Genomic DNA, 25,972 nt, shown 5'->3' on the forward strand with positions numbered 1-25,972 from the left:
CCTCAGCGTCCTCCCTACTCTGCTGCTGTGCACCCTGGAGCTTCCGCTCAAACCTGCCCACTCTGTCTATCACCTCGTTCTTGCTCTCCAGCCTTGTCTTCACTTTAACATCCACCTTCCTCTGCTCCTCACCCAGAAGCTGCTGCTGTGCTGTAGCTACTTCCTGATCTAGATCAAAATCTGTTTACATTTTAATGCTAAAATCACTTTTTGCTTCTCTTCAAAACACAGGTTTCGTGGAATGGTCCATCAGCAATGGTGACTTACACCTCACAAAGTTAGAATAGCCAAGTCTTTGCAGGAGAAACATTTTTCTACCTTTATTAACTACCAGGTAAAACATATCTGAAAATAACCCTCATATAAGCTAAATATAAAAGGATAAGTGCCAATTAATAAACAGTAGAGTGAAGACATCCACCTCATTTTCTTTGGCCTGCAGTGTCGTCTTCAGGTTATCCAGCTCTTTTTCCATTCACTGATTTTTTTTTTTCCGTAACAGATCAGCTACTGATCAAATACGGCTGTGCACCCCCAGTTTGTTAGAGACTTTTTTTTATTGTTAAAAGACGACGTTTCCTTCTAACCATCACCATGTGCTCACCAACTGTTTACTTTATCTCCTGACATTCAAATGTAGTTCTTTAAAAAGTACCATAACATGGTTGTCCTGAGTTAGTGTAATATAAGGTCGTGTGTGCTGTAAGAGGTGATGTTGCTTACTTTGTTCCTTGTGGTGACAGCAAGGCCGAGGTTCAGCTGTGAAGAGGCCTCCTGCTTTTCTTTAAGTGTGTCAGGTGTCATCACCTCAGTTTTATCCAACTAACAAACAGAAGCACAGCTGAGAGGATCAATTATTCATTCATTTAGGTTAGCATACAGCTAAGCATGGACTAGATGACAACTGGGGAAACATCTGAGCTGGTTTCATGCATTTAGACCACTTCATTCATGCTCTGCAGCCTTGTCTTCAGAGTCTGCATCCTCACCTCATCATGCCCCCTGCGCTGCTCCTCACACTGCAGCTGCTGCTGTCCCACAGCTACTTCCTCATCCACCTGAGATTAGAGACAAAAATTTTACAGCTTTTAAAATAAATGTTCTAAGTTTTGGAAGATTGAATTTGCAAATGTTGCTCACAACATGGTTTGGTGAGTTATTCTCCAGTGTCTGCAGGTTTTTCTCATCTCCTTCCTCAGTCCGTTGTTCATCACTGAGCTTCAGGGCTGCAGCTTCTTTTTCTTTGGCCTGAAGCTTCCACTTCAGGATCTGCAAGTCTTTCTCATTTGACTGATCTTTACCATGAAGTAGTTCTTCTACTTTGTCCTCCAGCTGAAATATAAATTGCGAAACACACTGTGTTATTAAGCAGGACATTAAAAGGCAAGATTAATACGAAAAGAAAACAAAATCTATTTTTTCTTTTTATAGTATATAATACTGAGGTAGGAAGTCTTGACATTTCTCTGTTATGATTTGGTATATTATGGTACACCTATATATAAGATTCAGGTGAATCCAACAGCCCTGACATTATGTGTGCATGTGTTACAGAAGAGTGTATGTTTGTGTGTGTTTACCTTCTGCACCCTGCTGATGGCGAGCTTAAACTTCAGTTGTGAAAAAGACTCAGGGATTTCATAAATGAGGTAATTTCTCAGCCATTTAAATCTCTCCAGCTAAAAACCACAAACACAGTTAAATTAGGACTGTAGCTTATACTTGGCCTCAAGCTTGTAGTCATCAGCAATGATGACTGTAACTTTACAAAGTTTGAATAGCCAAATGAAGCATAAGTCTGTGCAGGGGACACATTTTTCATAGTTGATATCAGGTTAAACATAGATATCTGAAATTGGATATATCTGAAAATAAACATCATATAAACTAAATATAAAAGGATAAATGCCAATTTATAAAAAGTGAAGTGAAGAAATCAACCTCTTTTTCTTTGGCGTGCAGCGTCCTCTTCAGGTTATCCAGCTCGTTTTCCATTGACTGATTTTTACCACTGAAAAAGTGATCAACTGTGTCTTCCAGCTGAAAAAAGAAAAGTGTTTGAAATGAGTCACGATCATATAGATCGATCAAAAGACTTGAAGCAGGATTTTTTTCCCCTTGATTTTAACATATAAAGTAAGTCAAAGATCAGCTACTGATCAAATATGGCTGTGCTTCCTCAGCGGGCCTCAGTTTTAAAACAAAACCTTTCCTTCCAAACATCACCGAGTGCTCATTGAAGGGGTAACTGTTTAATTTATCTAGTGACATTCAAATGTGGTTCCTTAAAAAAAACCACCATAAGGTGGCAGATGTCATTATTTGGTGTAATATAAATAAAGTTATAAAATTAATTGTGTTCATGTGGGCTGTAGGAGGGGATGTTGCGTACTTTATTCCTCCTGGTGACAGCAAGGTCGAGCTTCAGTGAAGAAGTCTTCTGCTTTTTCTTAAGCATGTCAGGTGCCATTACTTCATTTTTCTCCAACTAACAGACAAAAGCACAGGTGAGAGGATTAATAGTCCACTCATTTGAGACCTGGGCCCTATTTCAGGAAGCCGGTTTAGAAAACTCAGAGTGAAAAACGATACTCAGGGTTGAGTAACCCCGAACTGTCCAACTCGGAATATTCGGTTTCAGAAAGGCTGATAACAATTAGTTCAGTCAACGCGGAGTTGCTTTAACCCCAAGTTAAGCACGCGCACGAGGATACATAAAGCCCTGATTAGTGGAGCACAGATTAAGCGAGTCACCATGGAGAGGGAAAGAAGGCGCAGTCAATGTATTTTACAGCCGAAATTCTGACGGCAGCATATGCCGATAACATGCAAATTTTGCAGAAAAAAAGTAACACAGCCTCAGCTGCAAAAGAAAGGGAGCATGCATGGCAAAACATAGCCGACAGAGTCAATGCATGAGTGTTAATTTAAACATTGATCTAGGGATTTCCACCCATTTAACACGTTATTTTATCATATGTTATTTTATTTGTTATTTTATACATTTTATTTTGTGATGTGATGTGAGCGCAGGTGCAACCCAACAGGCCCCAAACGTTCCTGGCAGCAAGTAAAAATGAAATATAAAAATAAAGTCCAAACAGGTAAGGTGTAATTGTATTATGAGCCATAGTGCTTGGTCTGTTTGTCCGATGTAAATCAATTGCAGTTAGAGGCTACATTAATTTTCTTTCTGTAAGCACTTATTGAAATTATCTGAGCACATTACAAGTACATATTTGCTTACTCTGTATGCTCAAATGTGACCCGTTATAGCCAACAGAAAAAAAGCGGAGGCCCGAAAAACAGGTGGGGGTCCTCCACCACCACCACTCACAGAGCCTGGCCACTTGGCTTCCACATTTGTGATAATGTTGGCAGCATCACATATGATCTTCACAGTGCAGAGAACACAAATTAGCATCCATTACTATAATGAAATAATTTGTTAGTTTGAAATGCTACAGGGAACTATGTACCTGTACATTAATGCTGTGGAAAGACTTCCTGTTCACATAGTCTCCTTCATTTACTGAAGGAGCAATGATTGGAATGTGAGTGCCATCTGTACAGCCAATCACGCCTGGGAACCGTGAGAATAAATGTAAAATTTAAGTAGTAGTTCAAGTATCACCACATCATGAATTAAGTTTTGTTCATCCTGCTACCTGCAATTTTGTGGAATCCCTCTTTGATGAATCTTGTGGGTCTATGACCGGGGAACACCACAGACGAGTACAGGAGACGTTTCAGTGCAACTGTAACATTCCTGACTGCCCGACAGACGGTAGCCTTGGAAACGTGCTCAGCGTCATCAATATTATACAGGAAGCGCCCGTTTGCAAAAAACCGAAGTGCAATACAAATAATATGTACAGAACTGAGAGAATGTCCACGATGTGTCACATGAGCAATATTAGGCCTGAGGATGTTATTCAAATAAATTATAGATTGTGCTGAAAAACGGTAACGTTCACACAGAAGATCATCAGGAAATGATAAAATGTCCAAACGCGCTCTGATCACTCTCTCCCAGCGGAGAGCTCTGCGGAGAATTTGGGCTTCAACATCTACTGGCTCTTCAAGGAAGGGACACGCCATGTCTGACACTTCCTACAGTCAGGTTTCTGACAAAGAGGCGGAGAACGTCAAGGGTTAGTTGAAGTAAACCTGCTAGGGGGCAGGTTAGCTTCACGGAGTGTGTCGTCATAGTAACTCACTCAGAATTAATCTAAACTCGCTTTGTGAAACCGAAAACCCAGAGTTTTCGTTAACTCAGGGTATACTTACTCAGAGTTTGCACTAAACCGGCTTCCTGAAATAGGGCCCTGAGCATAGACTAGATAATAACTGGGGAAACATCTGAGCTGGTTTTGTGCATGCAAACACACCTCCTCCTTTGGTGTACTGATCTCCACACTCTGCTTCTCTGGTTCAGGTTTGGTCTTCTTTAAATCATCTGACTTTGACAGCTGCAGCTGAAAGTCAGTGTCAGTGTATGTCAGCAGCATGATTGTTTGGTGATATGAGCAATATAGAGTTGCATTATCGTTTGTTATTCTGTTCCATAATTTATCAGTGTTACTGTTTTTTTTTAAATTAAAAATAAAAAAATAATTTAAAATTGATAACATTTAAGAATTAAAGACTAAAGTATTAAAGCAAAGAGTTTAACCTCAGCATTGTCAGTCTTCAGATCTTTGTTTGGTGTCTGCAGGTTTTCATTCCCTTCATTCTTATCCTCGACCATCCGGACTTCAGCTTTTACATCTTGACTCTGAGTCTCAGACTGTTTTTTAAAGTAAACATGCAACAAAAAAAAAATCTGAATTTTAGAGGTTTTAATTTCTCTTCCGCTTCTGTTGGTGTAAATCATATTTAAGTTTTTACTGGGAGTTACTGTAAACTGACACCAAATATGAACATTACTGGAATAAATAACGATGCCTTGTGAAGAAGATAAATAATTAGAAACTCAATGTACCTCATTCCCCTCGATCTCATTTGCCTTCAGAGTCTCTGCCTTCATCTTCTTCTCAACTTCCTGCTTCTCGTGCCCTTCATCCTTCTGACTCTGAGTTTTTCTGACTTTGGACTGGGAGAGAAATGAGAAATAAAACAAGTTAAAGTGGTGAAGCACACCATTTAACATGTCTGTGGGCAGTTTGGCTCAGCCAATCTTTTCTGCATCATAGGTGAAGACAAATGAAATTAAGAGTTGTAGGCAACAAATGCACAGGTGCATAATTTCACTAACTATAAAGACTGAAACAAGCTGTCAAAAGTCAACAAATCAACACCTCTAAAAACTCATCTTGCTTTACAATGGAGTCTCTTTTTATTGTGGTATCTATTTCTTCATTTGTCTAAGTTTGTCCTTTCATCATGCCTTTACTCACAGCCATGACAGTCATTCATTTTACACCATCTGTAATTTGTTTTTAGTGCAGCCTGTTCGTTTCTCTCTTCTGATTCAGCTCTGACTGAACCTTGTTGTTCAGGTTAGACTTCCCTCTGACACACAATTCTCTATTTCTTTTTTCATCAGAAGTAGATAAAAGTAATGTCCATTGTTTACTTACATGCTTGTTGTCATTTTCTGTTTCTCCTGAGCTCAAAGTCTTATTTTCATGTTTGCTCCCTCCTGTCAGAAACACAACAAGTTGTAGATTAGTGTTTAGTTTGATTCTTATAAATTCTTAATTAATCTGGGTGATCTTGCGCTTTATCCAACATCTGTTAAAATACAATTAAAATGAAACAAGTTATTCATAGAGCTCATTAAACTTGTGTCAGACTGAAAAATGAATTTGTAACTTACTGTTTTTCTTTTGTTTACACTTGTATGTGACAATGACAACAAGAAGAATGGGCACGGAGACAACAGTAATACAGATGCAGATAAGCACCGGAGTAGGAGTCAAATTCTCTGAAGTGAAAAATTAAAGAAAACAATGAAAATAAAATAACTATATTAATATTAATAATAATCTCTAATTTAAAAAAAACAAAAATGTTTCTTTATTTGTCATCTAACTGCCAGTAAAAAATAGCAAGTGAAGAAAATCCAAGTTTTCTAAAGTATTTTTAGACACATATAAACAAGTACTGAGCTTTAGATTTGAAAATACTTGTGTCAGGTTACCTGGGCTGATTGGGAATCCAAACCAGTTTTTTAGGCTCATTTTGTTCTGGAAAACAAGAAGAAAATCGTCACATTAAAGAGATATACCTCTGCATTCATGTTGAAATGAAAAAAAAAAAATGAAGTGGTTTAAAAACAGCATCCTAACTTTACTTTGACATATGCCAGTTTGTAAATGGTAAATGGCCTGCATTTGTATAGCGCTTTTCTAGTCCATAGGACCCCAAAGCGCTTTACACTACATTCAGTCATTCACCCATTCATTCACACACTGGCGATGGCAAGCTACATTGTAGCCACAGCTGCCCTGGGGCGCACTGACAGAGGCGAGGCTGCCGGACACAGGCGCCACCGGGCCCTCTGACCACCACCAGTAGGCAAACATGGGGTTAGTATCTTGCCCAAGGATATTTGGCATGCAGTCAGGAGGCAGCCTGGGATCGAACCACCGACCTTCTGATTAGTGGCTGACCTGCTCTGCCACCTGAGCTACAGCCACCCCGTGAGCCACTTAACTATGATCAGACTAATTGATTTTATTTATTTTAAGTGAAAACCATAGGAGTTCATGTAAATGAGGCCTAAATTATTTGACATAATTATGCTTAAACTGTTTCTTCTCTGTAGATGGCCTTCATTGCACCACACTGTGTAATGTACAGCATAGACGGATAATAACTATTACAATGAAGCTTGTTGTAAATTTCCTCACAAATAAGCAAATACACCTTAAATCACCACAAAATCTGCATCTGAGAACTAAAGTTTTACATTTTTGAGGCTACAAGATTAGCAAGATTAGTTAGAACCACAGAGACACACATTATGTTTCTATTATACAGTAAGTTGTGCAAACAACCAAACAACCAGTATTTACCTCATAAATGAAACTGTTGCATCTGCTTCCTTGCAGTGAGTGAGAGCATTTGTCCTTCAGCACTGGTTAAAGGTTAAAGGAGGCGTGGTTTCTTCAGAAGTCTGATGAGAAAAGAATTTGTGCCTGTCAGACAAACAATCAGCTCATGTGAGTGTGCGCACGTCAAAAGGAAACTTCATTAAATGCTTGTAATGCCAATGATATGGTCTGGTTGAGCAACTATTACAAACCTAAGGCCTTGACCTTTGACCTTGCTATGATGAAACGTTTTCTTAAGTGTGTCCATACTTTGTTTACATTTGTGCACACAAACATGTTTCCAGGACAGACACAAACTAACAAATCAACAAAGTAAATATGTGGCAAATGTTACTAATGGTTAAAAGTATTTTTGATGATATTCAAAATAATGATAATAAAAAATAAATAAATGAACAGACAAACTATGCTCCTCTGGTATTGAATGATGAAGACAGTTTAATAAAAATTAAGTTGTTTAATTTAATTTAATTCAATAAGCATAAATTATAACTGAAGTTTACGTCTGTTTTATTGTGCAGTAGCCTTTGTACCTTCCTGGTGTTGCTTTCTATTGTCATAACTGTTAAAGCCCATTATTGTTATCCCAGTTGCTTCATCTGTGCTTCACTACACGTTTTCTCTCTTTGTTAACCACATGCTTCTAGACTCATGTGCTGACTTCAGTAAAGCCAATACAATGTGGATATTCTTCCAGTTTGTGGGATGATGGAAACAAGGAATAATAAATGCTACATAAAGTGGGACATCAGGTCACTTTAGTGCAGGAGCTACAGTGTTTCAACTGACCTACAATCTACAATATTAAAGGAAAAATGTGCATAATGTAAAGACACATTCCTCCCCGTGTGTGGCAGCCTGTTACAGCAGCTACGCTCATTCTGAGCTTCTGTATCTCCTCTTTACTTTCTCGTTCTGGCATCGTTGTACTCAATTGTATATAGCATTTGTATTCTATTTTATTCTATTGTATATAGTATTTTATTTTCTTTTATTCTATTCTATTGTGTACAGTTGTGTACAGTATCTTATTCTTATCTTATTACAGTGTTTTTCCAATTTTTCTATGTGACTTTGCACTGTCCACTTTCTGCTATAACAAAACAAATTTCCCACGTGTGGGACTAATAAAGGTTATCTTATCGTAATCATGTTGAACTCAAAAAAATGAAACGATATTGTAACTCATCGTTGATATATACCATGCTTTGATGATCTATCCGCAGTTAACTATGATCAGAATTAATGATTTTATTTATTTTTACTAAAAAAAGGTAACAGTCCATGTAAATGAGCCCTTAATTATTTGGCATAATTAAGCTTTTGCTTTCTCTTCTCTGTAGATGGACTTCATTGCACACACACTGTTTAATGAACAGCATAGAGTTATAATAACCATTGCAATGTAGCTTGTTGTAAACTGCCTCACAAATAAACAAATACACTTTAAATCACAACAAAATTTGCATATGAGAACTACATTACAGTTTTATATTTGTACAGTTTAACACTGTAAAACTGTCAGTTAGAACCACAGAGACACACATCATATGTTTCTATTATACAAACAACCAGTATTTACCTCATTAATGAAACTGATGCATCTGCTTCCTTGCAGTGAGTGAGGCTGTGCAGCATGACTCCTTCAGCACTGGTTAAAGGAAAACACTCACCTGTGGTGACAGGAGGCGTGGTTTCTTCAGAAGTCTGATGAAAGAAAAGAATGTGTGTTGCAAACAAACAATCAGTTCATGTGATGTTAAAATGAAACTTCATCAAATGCTTTTAATGCCAGCGTGATGCGATCTGGTTAGGCAGCTGCTACAAACCTAAGGCCTTGACCTTTGACCTTTCTATGATGAAATGTTTTTTGAGTGTGTCCATACTTTACATTTGTGCACACAAACATGGACGGACACAAGTCAACCAAACACAGTAAATATGTTGCAAAAATATTGCGATGCTTGAAAGTAATTTTAATAACAAAAATTAATAAATAAATAAATGAACAAGCTATGGTTCTCTGATATTGAATGATGAATACAGTGTAGTTTAATGAAGTTAACTCAATAAGCATAAATGATAACTAAAGTTTTTCTCAATTTATTGAACAGTATTACCTCCCTGTTGTTGCTTTCTATTAAACCACATTATTGTTATTCCAGCTGCTTTTCTGATGGGTAATCTATGCTTCAGTACTTCATCTTCTCTCTTTGTTAACAACACGATTCTAGACTCATGTGCTGACTTCATTAGACCCAATGTGGGACAGGGAATAATAAATGCTACATACAGTTGGACACCAGGTCACTTTAGTCCAGAAGCTCCAGTGTTTCAACTGACCTCCAATCTACAACATGACAGTACAAATGTAGACAATGTAAAGACTCCAGAGGTGTAGTTCAAAAACTGAGAATTATATTACAGGATTTAAAGGTAATCAACCTATATTTGTCTGTGACAGGGTACTTTTTGTTTGTTTGTCATTAGTTTAAATGAATAAATGAAATTTAAATGAAGAACCTGTTTTCTGGTACTGTTTAGGCCAAAGGTTTGGAAATACTTGGAAATATCACAAAGGTCATTAATCGGGCTTTAAGAACCAACATCATACTTATGCTTTTGTCAAGTGACCAAGAGATCTCAGAGCACTGCAGCTGAAGAAAGAGAAAAAGAAACAAAGACACAGCACTACACACAATGACACGTCTTTTGTTTATGTTATTTATATTTTTTCATTTTTTCTGTCTGTTTGCATGTTTTCCACATTCACAGTATTTTTTTCCATTAAGTACCATCATGTCTTAAGCCTCTTTGTTGTTATATACAAGCATTAGAAAAAAAAGCTCCTCCCACCAGTAAACTCAAACTGTAAAGAAACAGTCGAGCACGTGACCTTCAGCAGAATTCAAGGGAAAAATGCTGTGTTTGTTTAACATTTTCTCTTTAAAACAGACCCTACTTCATTCTTTCACCTTAACATTTGATCAGTTTCCTTCTTCTCTGGAAACTGGTGACAGGTGGCATATCTGAGCTCTCATTATAGTTTGAGCGTGTAACCCTGACATGAGATCTAAAGAAATAAAAGGAAAACTGGACAGCAGGCAAGGCCTGTTTTTTTCTCCTGCTGCTCAAAGCATTGCAAATATGCATTTTACTCATGTTAGATACAGTCCATGATCCAAGGAGATCCCAAAGCACAGTGGTCTCATGACCAAAAAACAAATAAACAAGGAAAACAAAGAACATGAAATCAGTGTCAATCAAAATCAACTTCTAAAACCCACTTTCACCAAGCTTAACGTTTGATATTTAATAGTAATAATAATAGTAAATGGTAAATAAAAAATAAATAGCATGGCTTCACCATAGAACTATTATTACAGTAATATTAGGAATATGGTATTTCATCTTGTATTTTCATCATTACTACATTAACCTGTAAATACATATAAATACATAAAGAGTAAATTATGTGTATTGTCTCAAGCTAAACTCAGAGCAATTGCAGCCAATAATAAGTATCTGGAATCGGTTTGCCTTCAAAAACAGAATTTAACGCTCTCTGTATATTGTTTCACTATTATTAGTTGTCCATTTATTATTATTTAAGCTAATCAAATAAATCCACCTTTTAGTTTTGTGCCTTTATTGAAGTTAGTGTTAGATTTGTATTGTTTATTCTCATTTATGCTTAGAAATATTTACTCATATATGCTCAAAGTATATAATCATTTGTAGAATATCTCATCCTAGGAGGTCTGTAACAACTCTGTGTAGCATGAAGAGGGGAGTGCATTCACTCCTCTACACAGTGTTCTGGCATAGATCACACACCTCCTAGGAGAGGTCGTATCTTCTCTTGCTGATATATGGTATAGCAAACACACGTATATCTGTTTGAGTGTAAGAGTCTCTTGCTTAGATGGACCTCTAGACTCCTGGCACCAGCTTTGGGGAGTCTTCAAAGGGTCACACTCTGACCCCCCACACACACACTTACACAACGCACAGGCAAGGTACTCTTTGTTTGTATGTAGACGTCATATGTTAATGAACCTATGTATATTCATGTAACCTCAATAAAAGAGCGGTGTTACAGGGGAGCAGACGAGAGCGACTTGTCGTGGTTCTCTCCCTCATGCATAAGTAACACGAAGAACTTTGCCTACTTGTGTCTTGCTTTTGCTGTGTAATTAAATTGTCTTGACCGTTCCAGCGAATAGGTTCAAACTACAAACCTATCAGTTAGATTTTCTAACCTTCACTGATCTAATCTAAGAAAAGAGAAAACAAAAGAATAGAAGTATTTATGTTCTGAAACACAAGCAGGTTTATGTATAATGACAGCATGAGGTCACCACAAATATTCAGTTCATTCAGTGTAATAACAGCTGCTTCACTTCTTTATCTCAAGTTCTGATCAGTTTCCTGTTTCACTGGAATGACACTGCTTTAGACTGTGGTGTTCTGTTACAGTACAAAATGTTATCAAATGTTAAATGGGATCAGCTTCCATGGTTCCCATTTTTCCTCAAGTTCAGCTTTTTAGGACACTCGTCTCTGTCAGTGCGTCCCAGGGTGGCTGTGGCTACAATGTAGCTGCCATCACTAGTGTGTGAATGTGTGTGTGAATGGGTGGATGACTGGATGTGTAAAGCGCTTTGGGGTCCTTAGGGACTAGTAAGGCGCTACACAAATACAGGCCATTTACGATAATTGTTGCTGTGGCAATACACCTTACAAGTAATGTTAGCATAACAATACGTGAATAATGACAATGCTGACATGCTGATGTTTTATGTTATATGGCTAGTATGTTGGTTCAGTATGTCACAGTGAAAACATTTCTTGAATAGGACATTACCATTTGTTTTGATGAGATTTGGTCATTAAGTAATGAAAAGCACTTTAAGCAATTTAAACCTGAGGATGTTGGAGAACAAATAAATAAATCACCTTGGCATTTAATCTCCTGGTTGTCTTTAAACCACAAATATAAAGCAAGAAGACAGTTCTCTGGAATCAACAAACTCTGACTTTATCCATCAAATGGTTGTTGACGTGCACTAATCTGGACCAAAGACTGACCAGCAGACACAGAACAACCCTGTCACCCCTTTGGCAGACCCATAAATAATGCGGGCATTCAGAATTTTCCAAAGGCTGTGACATACAAAAATACCACAAGAAATCATATTTACAGTAATCAGAGTAGCTGGTAAAGCAATGTGTTCAAGGTTTCCAAAAGTTGATTCTGTTCATCTGGACGTAGCGTTTTGTGGGAGAAACGTTTCGTCACTCATCCAAGTGACTTCTTCAGTCTCAGCTGACTGCAGGTTTCCCCAAATCTTATAAACAGTACATTTGCATAATGACTGAAACCAGCCCACTGAAGGAACAATGGGCTGGGAGGTGAATTCCTTAATCTTATTTATGCAAATTCTCATGACCATTGATCAACAGCCACTGACCAAACATCCAGATGAACAGAATCAACTTTTGGAGATTTACTTACCTGGATAATTGAGCATGCAACAAGACGTCCTCAAAGTTGTCTTGAGTCATTAATTATCAGTTGAAACAATGAAGGTCAACACCAACAAACCACCTGAGCCTCAACAAGCAAGGTGTCAAGAATCCAACAGAGGGCATCAAACGACCATGAATAGCCTCTGCAGCACTCCTTTGCTTAATAAATATCAATTCACTGCAATCCACAAGTTATATTATGAACAGATACGTTTAAGAAACTACTAGGATATAAAAAAATATTATATAACAGTATTAAAAACTAAACAGGAGATCTTATAATGAACACCATTAACAAACAGCAGTGGGCCCACCCGGACGGTGTTCACATAATTGCAGGTGACTTTAAAGAGAATTTATAATGCAGCTAGACTGATAAATTACTGCTATGAGCCACAGATCAGTTATTTCCCATCATGCCCCTCTGGCATCAAAAGTTATCAGAAAAGGCACCTGTTTTGAATAAATGCGGAAACCTTGAAACACTGATTTCATCAGTGACTTCATTCACACATGTATCAACACAATTTTATCACAGACCTCAGATTAAACATCTATAAGGCATGACTAACTAGGCAAACATATGAGGATATAAAAATCTATTCAAAAAGAGTATTTGCAGTTTATATACATTTTTAAGTCTTCAGCAATAACAACTCAAAATGCATGTCACTGTCTTTTTACACCCTGTGTGTACTGATCAAACATCAACATTTTATTCAACACCTCACTGATTTACAGTGAGAAAATATTACATGTAACGGCAATACTTACACTTTATTTCCTGAATGTAACTAAATGTAAAATTACTTAACTGAAGTGCTCTTATTCAGCTGTTAACAACACATGTGGACCAACGTCAGTGAAGAAACATGACTCTCACCTTCAGGAACATTTTTGGGTTCAATATTTTGGTCAAGAACATTATTAGACAGTATGAGTGGATGTGACAGTGCTCCTCCTAAACCACAGGGAATATTAAATATCCCAGTAAGAAGTACAAAAATGTAAAGATGATGTTTTAGCAAGCAACCATAAGAAAACTATGACAAAAAACAAAGGACAACTGAAACTGACGTTTTGGGGGTTTTTTTTCCAGCCATTTGGTCACAAAATAAACTGTAAGACATTTTTAAACTTGAATCGAATGAAACTGGATGAACAGTGTGAGGATCACCAGAGTTAATGACAATATGTCATCTGGAGGCTGTTGAAAGACTAAATTGTCTTTCCTTATGAGGCTGGTGAGCTGCAATGAGATTTTTGTGAAACTGAAGCTATGTTATAAAAATCATTTGTTAGTTTTACCCGATACTGCTGGATAAACCAAAACTCACTCAGGAAAAAGGTCACGCAGAGCTCAAGTTTTCACTCGCGAGAGGGAAGCACTTGTCTCCAACCCACTTCAACTTGCTTCCCCCGTGCAGGTCGTTTTTATTGTTTACACACATAAATATTCATAAAGCTTGTTGCTGTTTTAACTAAGAAAAATTACCATATATGGTTACAAAGTGTGTTGTGCAAGCGTAGTTATACGATGTGTGTGGTTATATGATGTGAGTGCAGCCCTCCCAGGATGTTGTCGTTATCTTGTTCCGCCAGGTGGCTTCCTTCATTGAGTAGAGTCTGTTCTTCTCAAGGCTCCTCGTTCCCCTTATGGAGGTCGTGCACATACTCATATGGGTGGGTTACATAGGGAGCAAACAGAAGCATTCTAGCTTTTTAAATGGCAACCTACAACACATACATTAAACCTAAAATCGTTCATAATTATTTCTTTTACATTCTGGTCCTGAGGAAAAAAGCTTTGGACTTTGTGGTATGTCTAATCTCACTAATAACAGTACTTTAAAAAAATCTGTTTTTCTGTTCTTTGTATATTTTTGACAAATATTCAGAGACTTCATTTATGTATTTTGGGCACATTAACAACTCTGACATTGTTAGGATGAGGTTTTCTATTACCAGTGTTCCCCCTTGAGTCACTGCTACATCTTCCACTTTGTGAGGAGATTCTGTAACATTAATGCATTTTTAAGTCTCATGAATATAAGTTTACCATCACCTAAGTACAACACCTTTATCCTAACCCTCCTTCAACCATAATTTCAGATTGAACCCTAGAAGCAAATGTTAAGTCTGGTGAAAATTGTTTTAAAAACTTGGATTTGTTCAGAAGGCTGTGATTTAAATTAAAAACAGGACTCTTCACCACATTAACCTTTTAAGGTGAAAAGTGGTTTTATTACACTGAATGATGCATCATGGCACTCAGACTGTTAATCACTGGTAACAAGCTGTAAATAACACCACATTACAGTCACTATGAGCAGAAATGAATATATGTTTACAAAAAATAAAAGTTATTTAAAGTCAGCTAGTGCTGAAAGTTCCAGTTCCACTCATTTTTCTTTTTTGACATATTTTTGATGGCAGAAGCTCCATCCTCGTTCTGTGAGATATAACTTCCATCCATTATATTTTTCAGGGTCGCGGGGACTATCCCAGCTGCATGTCTTTGGACGGTGGGAAGGAGCCGGAGTACCTGGAGGGAACCCATGGAAACACGAGCAGAACATGCAAACTCCACACAGAAAGGCCCCAGCCTGATGGTGGAATTGAACTCAGGACCTTCTTGCTGTGCGGCAACAATGATAAACACAGTGCTGCCCAAGATACAACTTATCATATTTAATTTGAGCTTTTCCTTCATCCTCCACTTGATAATCACCTTTTTCATTTCAACACTGCCTTTCTTCAATGACCTATTTTCCTCATGTCTCTTCTTCCTCTCTGTGGCTCCTGATCAGAGTACAAACATAAAGAGAAAAAGGAATTTGCTTCTCCTGAGCTGATCTTTCTGTTTTTCTATAACTGCTGAAAACTGAAGTCCTGAATGTTAATCCACCTCCATCTGATCCTGCTGGTTTTCCTCTCTCTGTTGTTCTGCCTCCATTTTTTCTCTCTGTGTCTCCTTCTGTGGCATAAACACAGAATTTACTTTGTTTACTTCACCACTGTTTTCCTCTGCTCTCTTTTTCTCAGTGTCTGACTCTTTCATGTCCACATTTGTCTCCATCTGTCTTTTTTCTACAAGCTGTTCTTGTTGTGTCTCTTTTTCTCTCCATGGTTCCTGATCACTGCTCAGATGAAAAGAAAAATTGAAGGACTTTGCTTCTCCTAATAGCATGGGCTCCTCTTTATGTTCTTCTGAATATTCTTCAGCCTCCATCTGATCTTCATCGTTTTCTTTCAGACATTCTTGTGATTCTGTTTGAACTGGCAGCTTCTGCTGATCTTTGGTCCATTGCATGGGTTCATACGATTGTGATGTTGCAGCATATTGACTGTGAGCTGCATCATGAACATTCATATGATCACAATTTTGTTTTTTCACATACTTTTTTGGCTTTTTAAAATTCTGATGCTTGCTTGCTCTTCTTTCTTCCTCAACTTTCTGTTTCTTGACTGGCAGTGTGCAGACCTCATTCAGTTTCAGTGCATTTGGACGATTTCTACTCTGGTTATTCTTTTGATCATCACATGTTCGTTGCATCGGCTCCTCCTCCTGTTTTTCTTCCACACAGACTCCTCTCTCTGTGAGACTGACAGATTCTTCCAGCTGCTGTTTTTCCTTTACCTTCACTTTTTGCTCCGCCTGCAGCGCTCCTTCATGTGGGAGTTGTAGTTTTTCTCTCTCCTTGTCCTTCTTCTTTGTTTCCTCAGATCTGAGCCCTTCATTAACCTCCAGCTTCTTTCCCTGAGCTCCTTCTTTCCTCTCTGCTCCTCTCAGTTTCTCTGGCTGCTCTCTGATTTGTTCTGGGCTCTGTTGACATGTTTCCTCTGGTTGTTTCTTGTGGTTTTGTCCTTGTATTTTCAGATGTGTATCCAGTGGAACTTGGACTGATGAAATCATGCTTTCTGTCTGACCCCTCTGTTCCTCTGGTTGGTTTTTATTGTCTTTCCTTATTTTCAGTTCTCCCTCATCTTTCTTTCTTTCCCTTCGTGTCTCTGATTTCCTGTTTTCCTCTGCTCTCTTTTTCTCGGTGTCTGACTCTTTCATGTCCACATTTCTCTCCATCTGTCTTTTTTCTACAAGCTGCTCTTGTTGTGTCTCTTTTTCTCTCCGTGGTTCCTGATCACTGCTCAGATGAAAAGAAACATTAAAGGAGTTTTCTTCTCCTAATGACATGGGCTCCTCTTTATGTTCTTCTGAATATTTTTCAGCCTCCATCAGATCTTCATGTTTTTTTTTCAGATATTCTTGTGATTCTGTTTGAACTGGCAGCTTCTGCTGATCTTTGGTCCATTGCATGCAGTCATAAGTCACAGTAGATGTTTTTGTTCCTGGACTGTCAGTGTTGCTCCTTTGCTCAGTTTCTTTTGTTTTTTGGTTTTTATCATGATCATTTTGTTGTGTCTCTTTTTTCTGTTCTTCTCTTCCTGTCATGTCTTGTGTTTGTTCTACTGTAATCAAAGACTCTTTGTCACTAACAGTTAATGGGTTTATTCTCTTTTCTTCTGGCCTGTCAGTGTCCCTTATTTGAACTGTTTCTGTCACAGGCTGATTTTGTTGTGTTTCTCCATCTTTATTTCTCTGCTCTCTGGTGTCCACATTATGTGTTTCATGTCTTCCTCTCCTGCTCTGTTCTTCATGTGTTTCTTGTTTCATTTTAAACCGAGGCTCAGTTTTAGTCACAGCAGATGTTTTTGTTTCTAAACTGTCAGTGTCCACTTCTTTGCTCTGTTTCCTTTTGGGTTTTTTCATGACCATTTTCTTTTGTCTCTTTTTCTTTCCACTGTTGTTCACATCACCCTTTTCTTCGCTTCCTGTCATATCCTGTGTTTGGTGTTCCATCTTAATCAAAGACTCTTTGTCATTAACAGTAGATGCATTTATTCTCCTTTCTTGTGGACTCTCAGTGTCCCTTCCTTGCTCCGTTTCTGTCTCATGAACATCTTGTTGTGTTTCTCTTTCCAATTTAAAGTTTTTCTCTTCTCTGTTGCCCACATCATCTTCTTCTTCTCTTCCTGTCACTTCCTGTTCTTCTTTTGTTTCTTTTTCTATTGTAATCAAAGACTCTTTGTCATTAACAGTAGATGCATTTATTCTCTTTTCTTGTGGACTGTTTATGTTCTTTATTTGTTCTGTTTCTAAAACAAACTCATCTTGTTTGGTTTCTCTTTCATCTTCATGTCTTTGGTCTTCTCTGCTGTCCACATCATCATCTTCTTCTCTTCCTGTCATGAGTGGTTTGCTTTGTTCTTCCACCACCTGCATCCCACTGTTTTTAGGGCTGATCGTGTTTTTCTTCCTGGTCTGTTGAGCTCCGTCCTCCTCACTCTTCTTTTTTTCTGTTAAATAAAAGAAGCAGGAGAAATGGATGAAGAACAATATGAAACAAAGTTCTTGTTGTTTTTTTGTAAATGGGTAAAAGTGAGAAAAAATAAATAAATAACACATTAAAGTATTTGAAGCAACCTCAATAAATGAGCAGTGATTGAGATTTAGTGCCATCTAGTGGTGAATTTACAGATTACAACCAACTGTTTGCCTTGCGGATGCACAGAAACAGCGACAGACATCACCAGTGTTGGGGAGTAACACAATACACGTACCACCGTTACATATTTAAAATACACAAAATGAGTAACTGTATTCCGCTACAGTTACCATTTAAAAAGGTGGTATTCAGAATACAGTTACTCTGTTGAAATAAATGGATTACACGGTGGTATTTTCCAGTTTCATATGTTAATCTATGCCCTCTCTATTTTTGGTATTTCCACATCGTGGAAACCAAACAAAACATTCATTAAGAGGCTCTAATGTCTGTGTCTCAATCTCACAGCCCATGTCACCTCTACTTCCGGCCCACATACTGACCTGAAGAAATATTTTTGAAAGTGATTGTTCAAAAACTTATTCAATATGAAGGCAATAGGCAGAGTGTTACAGGCACAGCCCTAAAGAATGTAGCCTCATGGCCAGTGTAGCCCAGTTGTAACTAAGCTATTAAGACTCGACTGCAGCCTTTCAACGCCTCTTTCTGTCTCTCGCTAGCAGAGTTGACCCAGACAACAAAGTAAAGCTAGTTTTCGGCTACGAGCCCGACATGAACCCGACGTATTAGCCAGAGGTCCGTTTACTACGGTTCGGAGCCGCAGACCTGTTTTATATACGCGTGGAATAGTTTTATATACGGGATCACTCCAAAAAGGCCAGTCTTACCTAATGTCCACCCTACTCTTACTCATTTTATATTAAGATTTAAAAATCTAGTTGGTATTGGTATGGCGAGTATCCTTCAGTAATAGTAATAAATCACACAGCCATAGTACATTCATGTAGTTGTAAAAAGAATTATAATATATTAAGTAATCCAAAGTTTTCTGTTACGTTACTCTCATTGAGTAACGTAACAGAATACGTTACAAAATACTGTTTGGGGCATGTATTCTGTAATCTGTAGTGGAATACATTTTAAAAGTAACCTTCCCAACACTGGACACCACACATGAGTAGTCATCTATATTCTTGAACTTTTTGGCTCCATCTATCCTAATGACCTCATAGTACCAAATCACCCCAATATAACACGTTGTCATGAGACTGATATCTAAAATATTCCCTCTCTCATGCTGTCTCCCTCCTCTCCCTTTGTCTTTAAACAACAGTAGCACTGTTTCCATGAGCACCCTGTTTATCAACAGCTCTGGAGACACTTGTTGTTAATCCAAGCCTCAACAGATCCAGTATGGAAATATGGGACCGGCACTGGGAGTACATTAATTTTTTTGGGGGGAAAGTTTGCGTCCTGTGGGTTCCTAGTTGGTGACAGTTTCTGAATATGTTTTTTCTTTTATTTCATTCATTCATTCATTCAAGCCAAAATACATTCTTACAGCCAAAAAATACAATACACTAGAAATGTTGGTGGATTTTGAGTTTCTCTACTAATAAACAATGATGAGCAGAAGACAACAATTCTACTCTTCAGGTGATTTTTGTGCTAATAGATCCCTTTAAATCTTTCACACTGGACTCAGAAATATTTTTAGAAGTAACACATAAATAATTTTTTGATAAATTGATTGATTATAGGAGAAATAATAATAATTATTATTCTTACTTACGAGGGTAAAACACAATTATTCATCATTTAGAGAAAAACAATGACTTACTGAATTTTCCTCTTCTCCACTTCCATACAAAGAAAACTGCACCAATTAGAAGAAGAACAACAGCAACACTGACAGCCGAGGCAACAGTGACATTTGGATTACTGATTGGACGACTGGGTGGACCAGAAGGACTGACCAAGAAGAAATCATCTGAAATTAATAAAACAATTCATAATTCATTGTTTACAATATATATTAGTAAAATATCATTCTTTGATTCATATCTTTAACACTTCTTCTCTCAGACCTTTATGGGTCACCACAGCAGATCATATGCGTACATCTCTCCCTATCCCAGCATCCTCCTCTGTCACAACAACTCTCTGCATGTCCTACTTCATCCATGAATCTTCTCTGGGATTTCCCTGTTTTCCTTCAGCTCCATCTTTAATCTTTTTTTCAGTATACCCAGTACCCCCCCTCCTCCACATGTCCTATCTCAGCCTTTCCTCTCTAACTCTGTATCCAAACTTCTTACCTGAGCTGTTGCTCTGATGTATCCGTTTCTAATTTTGGTCACTTCCAATTTAAATCTTTACAACTTCACCTCTGCCTAATGTCTTTTTGTCAGTGCCACTGTCTCTGGGTCTCATAACGACCATAACAGAATTTCTCATAACAAATGTAGTAAACTTTACCTTTCACTCTTGTTGCTATCATTCTGTCACAAAGGATGGCAGACATTGACATTCGTCGCCACCCTGCCTGCTCTCTCTTCTTCACCTCTCTTGTTCACTTTCCATTGCTTGGAATCGTTGTCCCCAAGTTTTTAAAATCTACTTTTAGTATGTCTACTCCTTGCATCTTTAGTGTTACAGTTGTCCCCCCCTTCACAGAAATGAAATTCAAACCATTAAATAAAACATTAGATTTACCTGGAACATGTATGTCTGTCTCTCTGCTCTGGCTTATTTTCTTCTGTTGGACTCTGCAGGTGATGTTGTTGCTGTGTCTCTTCTCCACGGTCACTCTGCTGCTGACAGTATAGAGGTCATCAGGACCTCTGAGGGTCTCTGCAGGTCCAGCAGAGAGGAGGTTTCCCTCACCGTCCAACCACAGCAGCTCAGGCTCTGGATACCAGCCTGCAGACTCACACTGTAACACCACTTTACTGATGGATTTATTGAGGCCTGCAAAACTGATAACAGGTGAGGAGACAACACCTGGAAAACAAAAACAGAACAGGTGATGACATTGGTTTATTAGCTATTTAAAAAAAAGAAAGAAAGAAAAAAATACAACAACAGCAACAAAAAACAAAATAAAAAACCTCTTGAATATGGTCTGGAGGTTCTTCTGAATGCACTTCTGAATATTAAACCCAAAATATATCTTTATATTTTTTGTATATATAGTTTATGCATCCAAGGTGAATGGGTAGTGTAGTATTCACAGTTTAACAGCCTACTGCCCAAAATAGCAAAGAAGACATTTTTCCACAGAACAAGGCTGTGCAGCTACTAAAACAGCACTAATGTCAACTTATGAATCAGAGTTTAAGAAAAAGTTCTACTATTTTAAAAATCCAATGCAATTACACTCATAATATTTTTACTTACCAACAACAAGCTGAACTGTAGTGTCTTTATTTAACTCTGGAAAAAAACATCTGTACATTCCCTCATCAGACAGTTTGACTTTGGAGATTTTCAGTGACATGTTTCCATTCTTCAGTTCGTCTGTGAACACAGATGTTCTGTTGGTGTAGGACGGATGTTTTTTAGACTCCAGCTCCACACCATCACGCCACACGAAGACAAATCTGGGGTTTAGGTCAGGTCTCGCCCACTCCACAGCCATGTCCAAAGCATCCATAACAGGGTCCAGGTTACATGGCAAAATGATGTCATCACCAATCCAAGCCACTACTGGATGAAGAGGACCAATAACCTCTGACTGACCTGATGAGAAGAAGTATATTTCCAGTGACACAAAGCTGCTGTAACAGAACGGGATTGTGTCTTAGATTTCCAGACTTATTTTACAGTTGCTGTTGAAAAGTGTTTGAAAAACCAACGATTCTCTTTTAAAAGACCAAAGTTCATCATGCTGTTTTTTTTTTCATCTTTGTTCAGCTTCTAAAATCATAATATTTTAAGGATTTAAGCCCAAATTTTACATGGGACGCCTGCTCACACTGTCTTTTGACTAACCAAAAATTAGAAGACCACTGTCGCCTCTGACACTAACTTCCATCACTTTTTATCCTTTTTAAATAACAAGTCTGTAAAGGACTGCAACCCCACACACTGTTCTTCTGGTTGCACTATGAGTTTTTATTGATTTTCCACTCATATGACTCTTCCCGGTTCGGCACACACATCAGCCAGCTTTTCAGCTGTCTGTACACTCCTCTGGTCTCCAACCTCACTATACAAAGGGAAAACCTCATTAGATCAATCATCTCTACCAGTCCCTCCAACCTCCCTGGCACCGCCCCTTGGGCTCACTGCACCACCCCTCCCCTGCAGCTGAGCCAGGGACCACACCTCCGCCACAAAGTCAATTCTACAACAAGTCTGAGCTGTGTGACAAAACCTTCAACTACCATAGTTCAGTTTTCAGTGTAGTAGTCAAGCTACAAGTCAGAAGAAATTTAAATCCCAATAGTAACAACTACGGCGGTCTATTATGAGACATTATAACTATTTAAAGGTTAAAAAACATAGGTCTTTCAAAGATGAACTGCTCAATGACTAAAACATCTGTCAAAAAAAAAAAGGTAATGATTGTATTGTGATTGTATTCATTGATTCTGATTGTATTTTGTTGTCATATCGAAATTTAGTTGGAAAAAAAAAATTTCTGAGATGCTAAAATAAATAAACTCAAGGACAGGTAAAGATCAAAGCGAATAAAATCATTTTTTTGGTTTTTCAGGGAGGGGGGGTGGCTTTAAAGGGATAAAGGAGCATGTGGTGGCTGCAGTGAAAAAAAAGCAAGCCTACCATCACTATGTTCACCCTGTGTTTGATGGAAAGATGGTAAGCTTTTGTGCTGCTGAAAACAAGATATTTTCATGATGCAGATGTTAATAATTGATAATAGTTCAGTGTCCAACCTAACAACCCTCTGGCCAGTGGCTCAGAGTTTTACTGGGCCATGTACATTTTTATTGGCTTATGGTAAATGGGCTGCATTTGTATAGGGCTTTTTTAGTCCCTAAGGACCCCAAAGCGCTTCACACTACATTCAGTCATCCACCCATTCACACACACATTCACACACTGGTGATGGCAGCTACATTGCAGCCACAGCCACCCTGGGGCGCACTGACAGAGGCGAGGCTGCCGGACACTGGCGCCACCGGGCCCTCTGACCACCACCAGTAGGCAAACATGGGGTTAGTATCTTGCCTAAGGATATTTGGCATGCAGTCAGGAGGCAGCCTGGGATTGAACCACCAACCTTTTGATTAGTGGCTGACCTGCTCTGCCACCTGAGCTACAGCCACCCCTATTATAAAATAGCTTTAATTATTATATTTTTAAATATTAATGCAATTTAATTAACACAATATTTTTTATCTTTCAATCTGAAAAATGTTACAAAAGCCTTGGAATAAATATGATCTAATACACCCCATGCCCGCCTTTAAACTCACCCCTGCTTGTTATGCTTGCAGGTATCACTGTCATGTAAAATGTGATGCCTACTGTCAGTTGTAAAGTGCTTTGGTTGCTCAGGTAGAGTAGAAAAGTGCTATTTAAGAACCAGTACATTTACCATTTGGCCTTCAGCAAGCTTAAATGTGGTATCTAAGACTAAGTTAACAGTTCTACATATTTCAATTTAACTGCTGGAGGTTTATTGCAGATTTTTCAATGGAAAACAAACAGTGGTGGATGGAGCAGCTAGAAAGTTTGCTTTTCTTCATGTTGGAGTTTGTTGATCAGGTGCTTTGATGACTTCTGCTAGTTTTTCCTAATGGTGAGTACAGGAACAAGACTGCGGTTTTGGATGTTTCTTTCTTCACTCAACTTGAGCTCACCATCTTGATAATGGCCCCACTGTGAATGTTAATGTTTTAATGTCATTTGTGCTTAGAGATATATAATCGTTTGTATGTTGATAAAATATCTCATCCTTATTTAGGTCTGTTAAGGTTCTGTGTGCACTCTGTGCCACATGAGATGGGAGGACGTTTACTCCTTTCTGGTGTTTGGGAAGAGGGGGAAGTTCATGGGAAGGTCGCATCTTGTTTTATGATATATGGTATGACAAAACAAACACTTTATATCTGTTCAGTTTCATGTCTTAGCTGCCCGCAATTCTCCCAGGAGGCACCTGGCACCAATCATCTTGGGCAAACTCTTGGGAAGTGGTACAGGGGATCCAGCCCGAGTTCGGCTGGATTCAAGTGGAAGGAAGGAATGGCTTGACCTCGGTCGGCTCCCCTCGCGAGTGGTCACATGAAGAGCTCTGTCTTGTGTCTTGTTTTGTGGCCGCAGTTGGTTGTCTTAACGTTCCAGCAAGGTTTGTGCTTAGATAACCTTAACACCCACCTACTTGTTCTTTGTGGTGTGAGTGTAGACATACCCCACGTTAAACTATGACAGCATCATCATCACTGCTGCAATGACGATGAATCAGCAATCTTTGTTTTTTTTTTCAAAAACTAGGAGCTGTGTAGGCTTTTTTTTAATGCAGGTCTTTTTTAGGCACAATTGTGGGTAAAATGCTCAGGTTTACATGGTGACGACTGAACACTACAGAGCTGTGCATCAAACAAAGCATCAAAGCAAAGAATTTGTCTTCAGGCTTTTTTGTAATGTAATTATTTGAATTACTTGATGAATCATTTCTGCCTTGGTAACATCATCTTATTGCAACTGACTCAATTTCTCAAGTCACTGCTGACTGCATTTTTAAAATATGAAATTCAGTATTGCTCACGTACATCCACATTCAGACTGGAGACAGTTACATTATTATGCCAACAGGTGGATGTAAAACTTCAAACTTCAAATCATTGTTGCGGAAATCCACAACAAAAATGATTAATAACTCTGTTACACTGATGTGTTTCACTTACCTCTGCATGGGTGTATCAGGGCAAAGACAGCAGCTGTGTAGAAAACCAGGACGCTGCACCGATCAAACAGATCCATAACGTCTCGTCCAGCTCTCACATGGAGCATGGTCTGATTCTGAAAGTAGAAATGAAAAAGCATTGTGAGGAATATGTTTGCAGCACCCAAAACCTGTTTAACAGATGCTGAAAACATCATTTTATCAGCTTAATCACCATCAGAGGTCGACCTTGGAGTCTGGGTTTAAAGTGAGATTAGAAGCAATAACATGGATCAATACACAGTATAATGCTATATAAGATGTGTTGGGTGTGGCCTCAGATAATATGACATATAAAAATCTGAATGTGGATTTCTGACAAAATAATGTCATAGTTTTTCACTAACACACGTTGTTTTGTGCTTGTTTCCAAAAGAGTTTTATGTTTTGCATGTTTTACAGAAAATGTTAGGTTTCAAGAAACCAAGCAGTTGTAAAAAACCTGTAAGAAAAAGAAACATGAAGCTTTCACCACCAAGATGAAAATTGTTTAAGGTTTTGCTTATGAGGGACTGATTCACTGTATTATTTTGGGATTTTCAGAGAATGGGAGTTGGCGCCCCCTGCTGCACGTGACGACAGAGTTCCAAGTTCACTTGCAGCGACAGAAATAAACTGCAGTATAATCACGGTGAGAAAATTAATTGTGCGATTGGTTTGAGTTCGGATTTCAATCATTACACTAGATCCTAGAAAAATGACACTTTTCGTTCCTGTTTGATGTCTTTGTCCTTCCTGCTGCAGTCAGCACTCAGTTTAGTTTCACTATCATTTACAATACAACAGCGATTCGGTGTAGAACAGATTTATACCGACAAATGTTTATTTGAAATATTAGACCATCTGAAAAGCAGAAAAAAAGCAGGTTTAAAGCTTTTTAAAGTCACCATTCATATATAAATTTTCAAACCTGGCGTTCATCTGCGCACTACCGAGATCATTTCGAAAGTGGAGGAGATTCCGCCATTCCCACGGGACACACTCCACTATCTTCATTTATATGAGCCCACAAGAAAGTCCGAGCCTAAGACCTAGTATAGGTACAAAATCTGTTGAAGCTTCTGCATACCTGTTTCTGAGCGTCCTCAGCGTGATTTCAGGGAATGCTATTTCCGGTCACC

The 25,972-nt window shown here is 38.3% G+C and overlaps 1 protein-coding gene across 1 annotated transcript; it reads right to left on the reverse strand.

Moving 5' to 3' along the window:
* Positions 1–2,350: 2,350 nt before the first annotated feature.
* LOC143414075 (uncharacterized) lies at positions 2,351–25,972 on the reverse strand. The gene is made up of 13 exons (XM_076877722.1): positions 25,921–25,972; positions 24,814–24,928; positions 21,338–21,679; positions 20,654–20,941; positions 19,779–19,928; positions 16,234–17,948; positions 6,146–6,191; positions 5,822–5,929; positions 5,583–5,644; positions 4,985–5,095; positions 4,676–4,789; positions 4,392–4,478; positions 2,351–2,488 (listed from the first exon to the last, which is right to left on the reverse strand). Exons 2-13 carry the CDS (start codon positions 24,917–24,919, stop codon positions 2,351–2,353), a joined length of 3,267 nt encoding a protein of 1,088 aa, XP_076733837.1. The 5' UTR covers positions 24,920–24,928; positions 25,921–25,972.

The sequence above is a fragment of the Maylandia zebra genome, linkage group LG3 (genome assembly GCF_041146795.1).
Source record: "Maylandia zebra isolate NMK-2024a linkage group LG3, Mzebra_GT3a, whole genome shotgun sequence".
In the NCBI taxonomy this organism is placed as follows: Eukaryota; Metazoa; Chordata; class Actinopteri; order Cichliformes; family Cichlidae; genus Maylandia; species Maylandia zebra.

Coding starts and splice junctions, on each gene's coding strand:
- LOC143414075 (XM_076877722.1), bottom strand. CDS start 24,919: ATGCTCCATGTGAGAGCTGGACGAGACGTTATGGATCTGTTTGATCGG. Junction 19,929..20,653: donor GACAGACATACATGTTCCAG/GTAAATCTAATG, acceptor TATTAATTTCAG/ATGATTTCTTCTTGGTCAGT. Junction 6,192..16,233: donor AGGCGGAGCAAAAAGTGAAG/GTAAAGGAAAAA, acceptor CTTGTTTTCCAG/AACAAAATGAGCCTAAAAAA.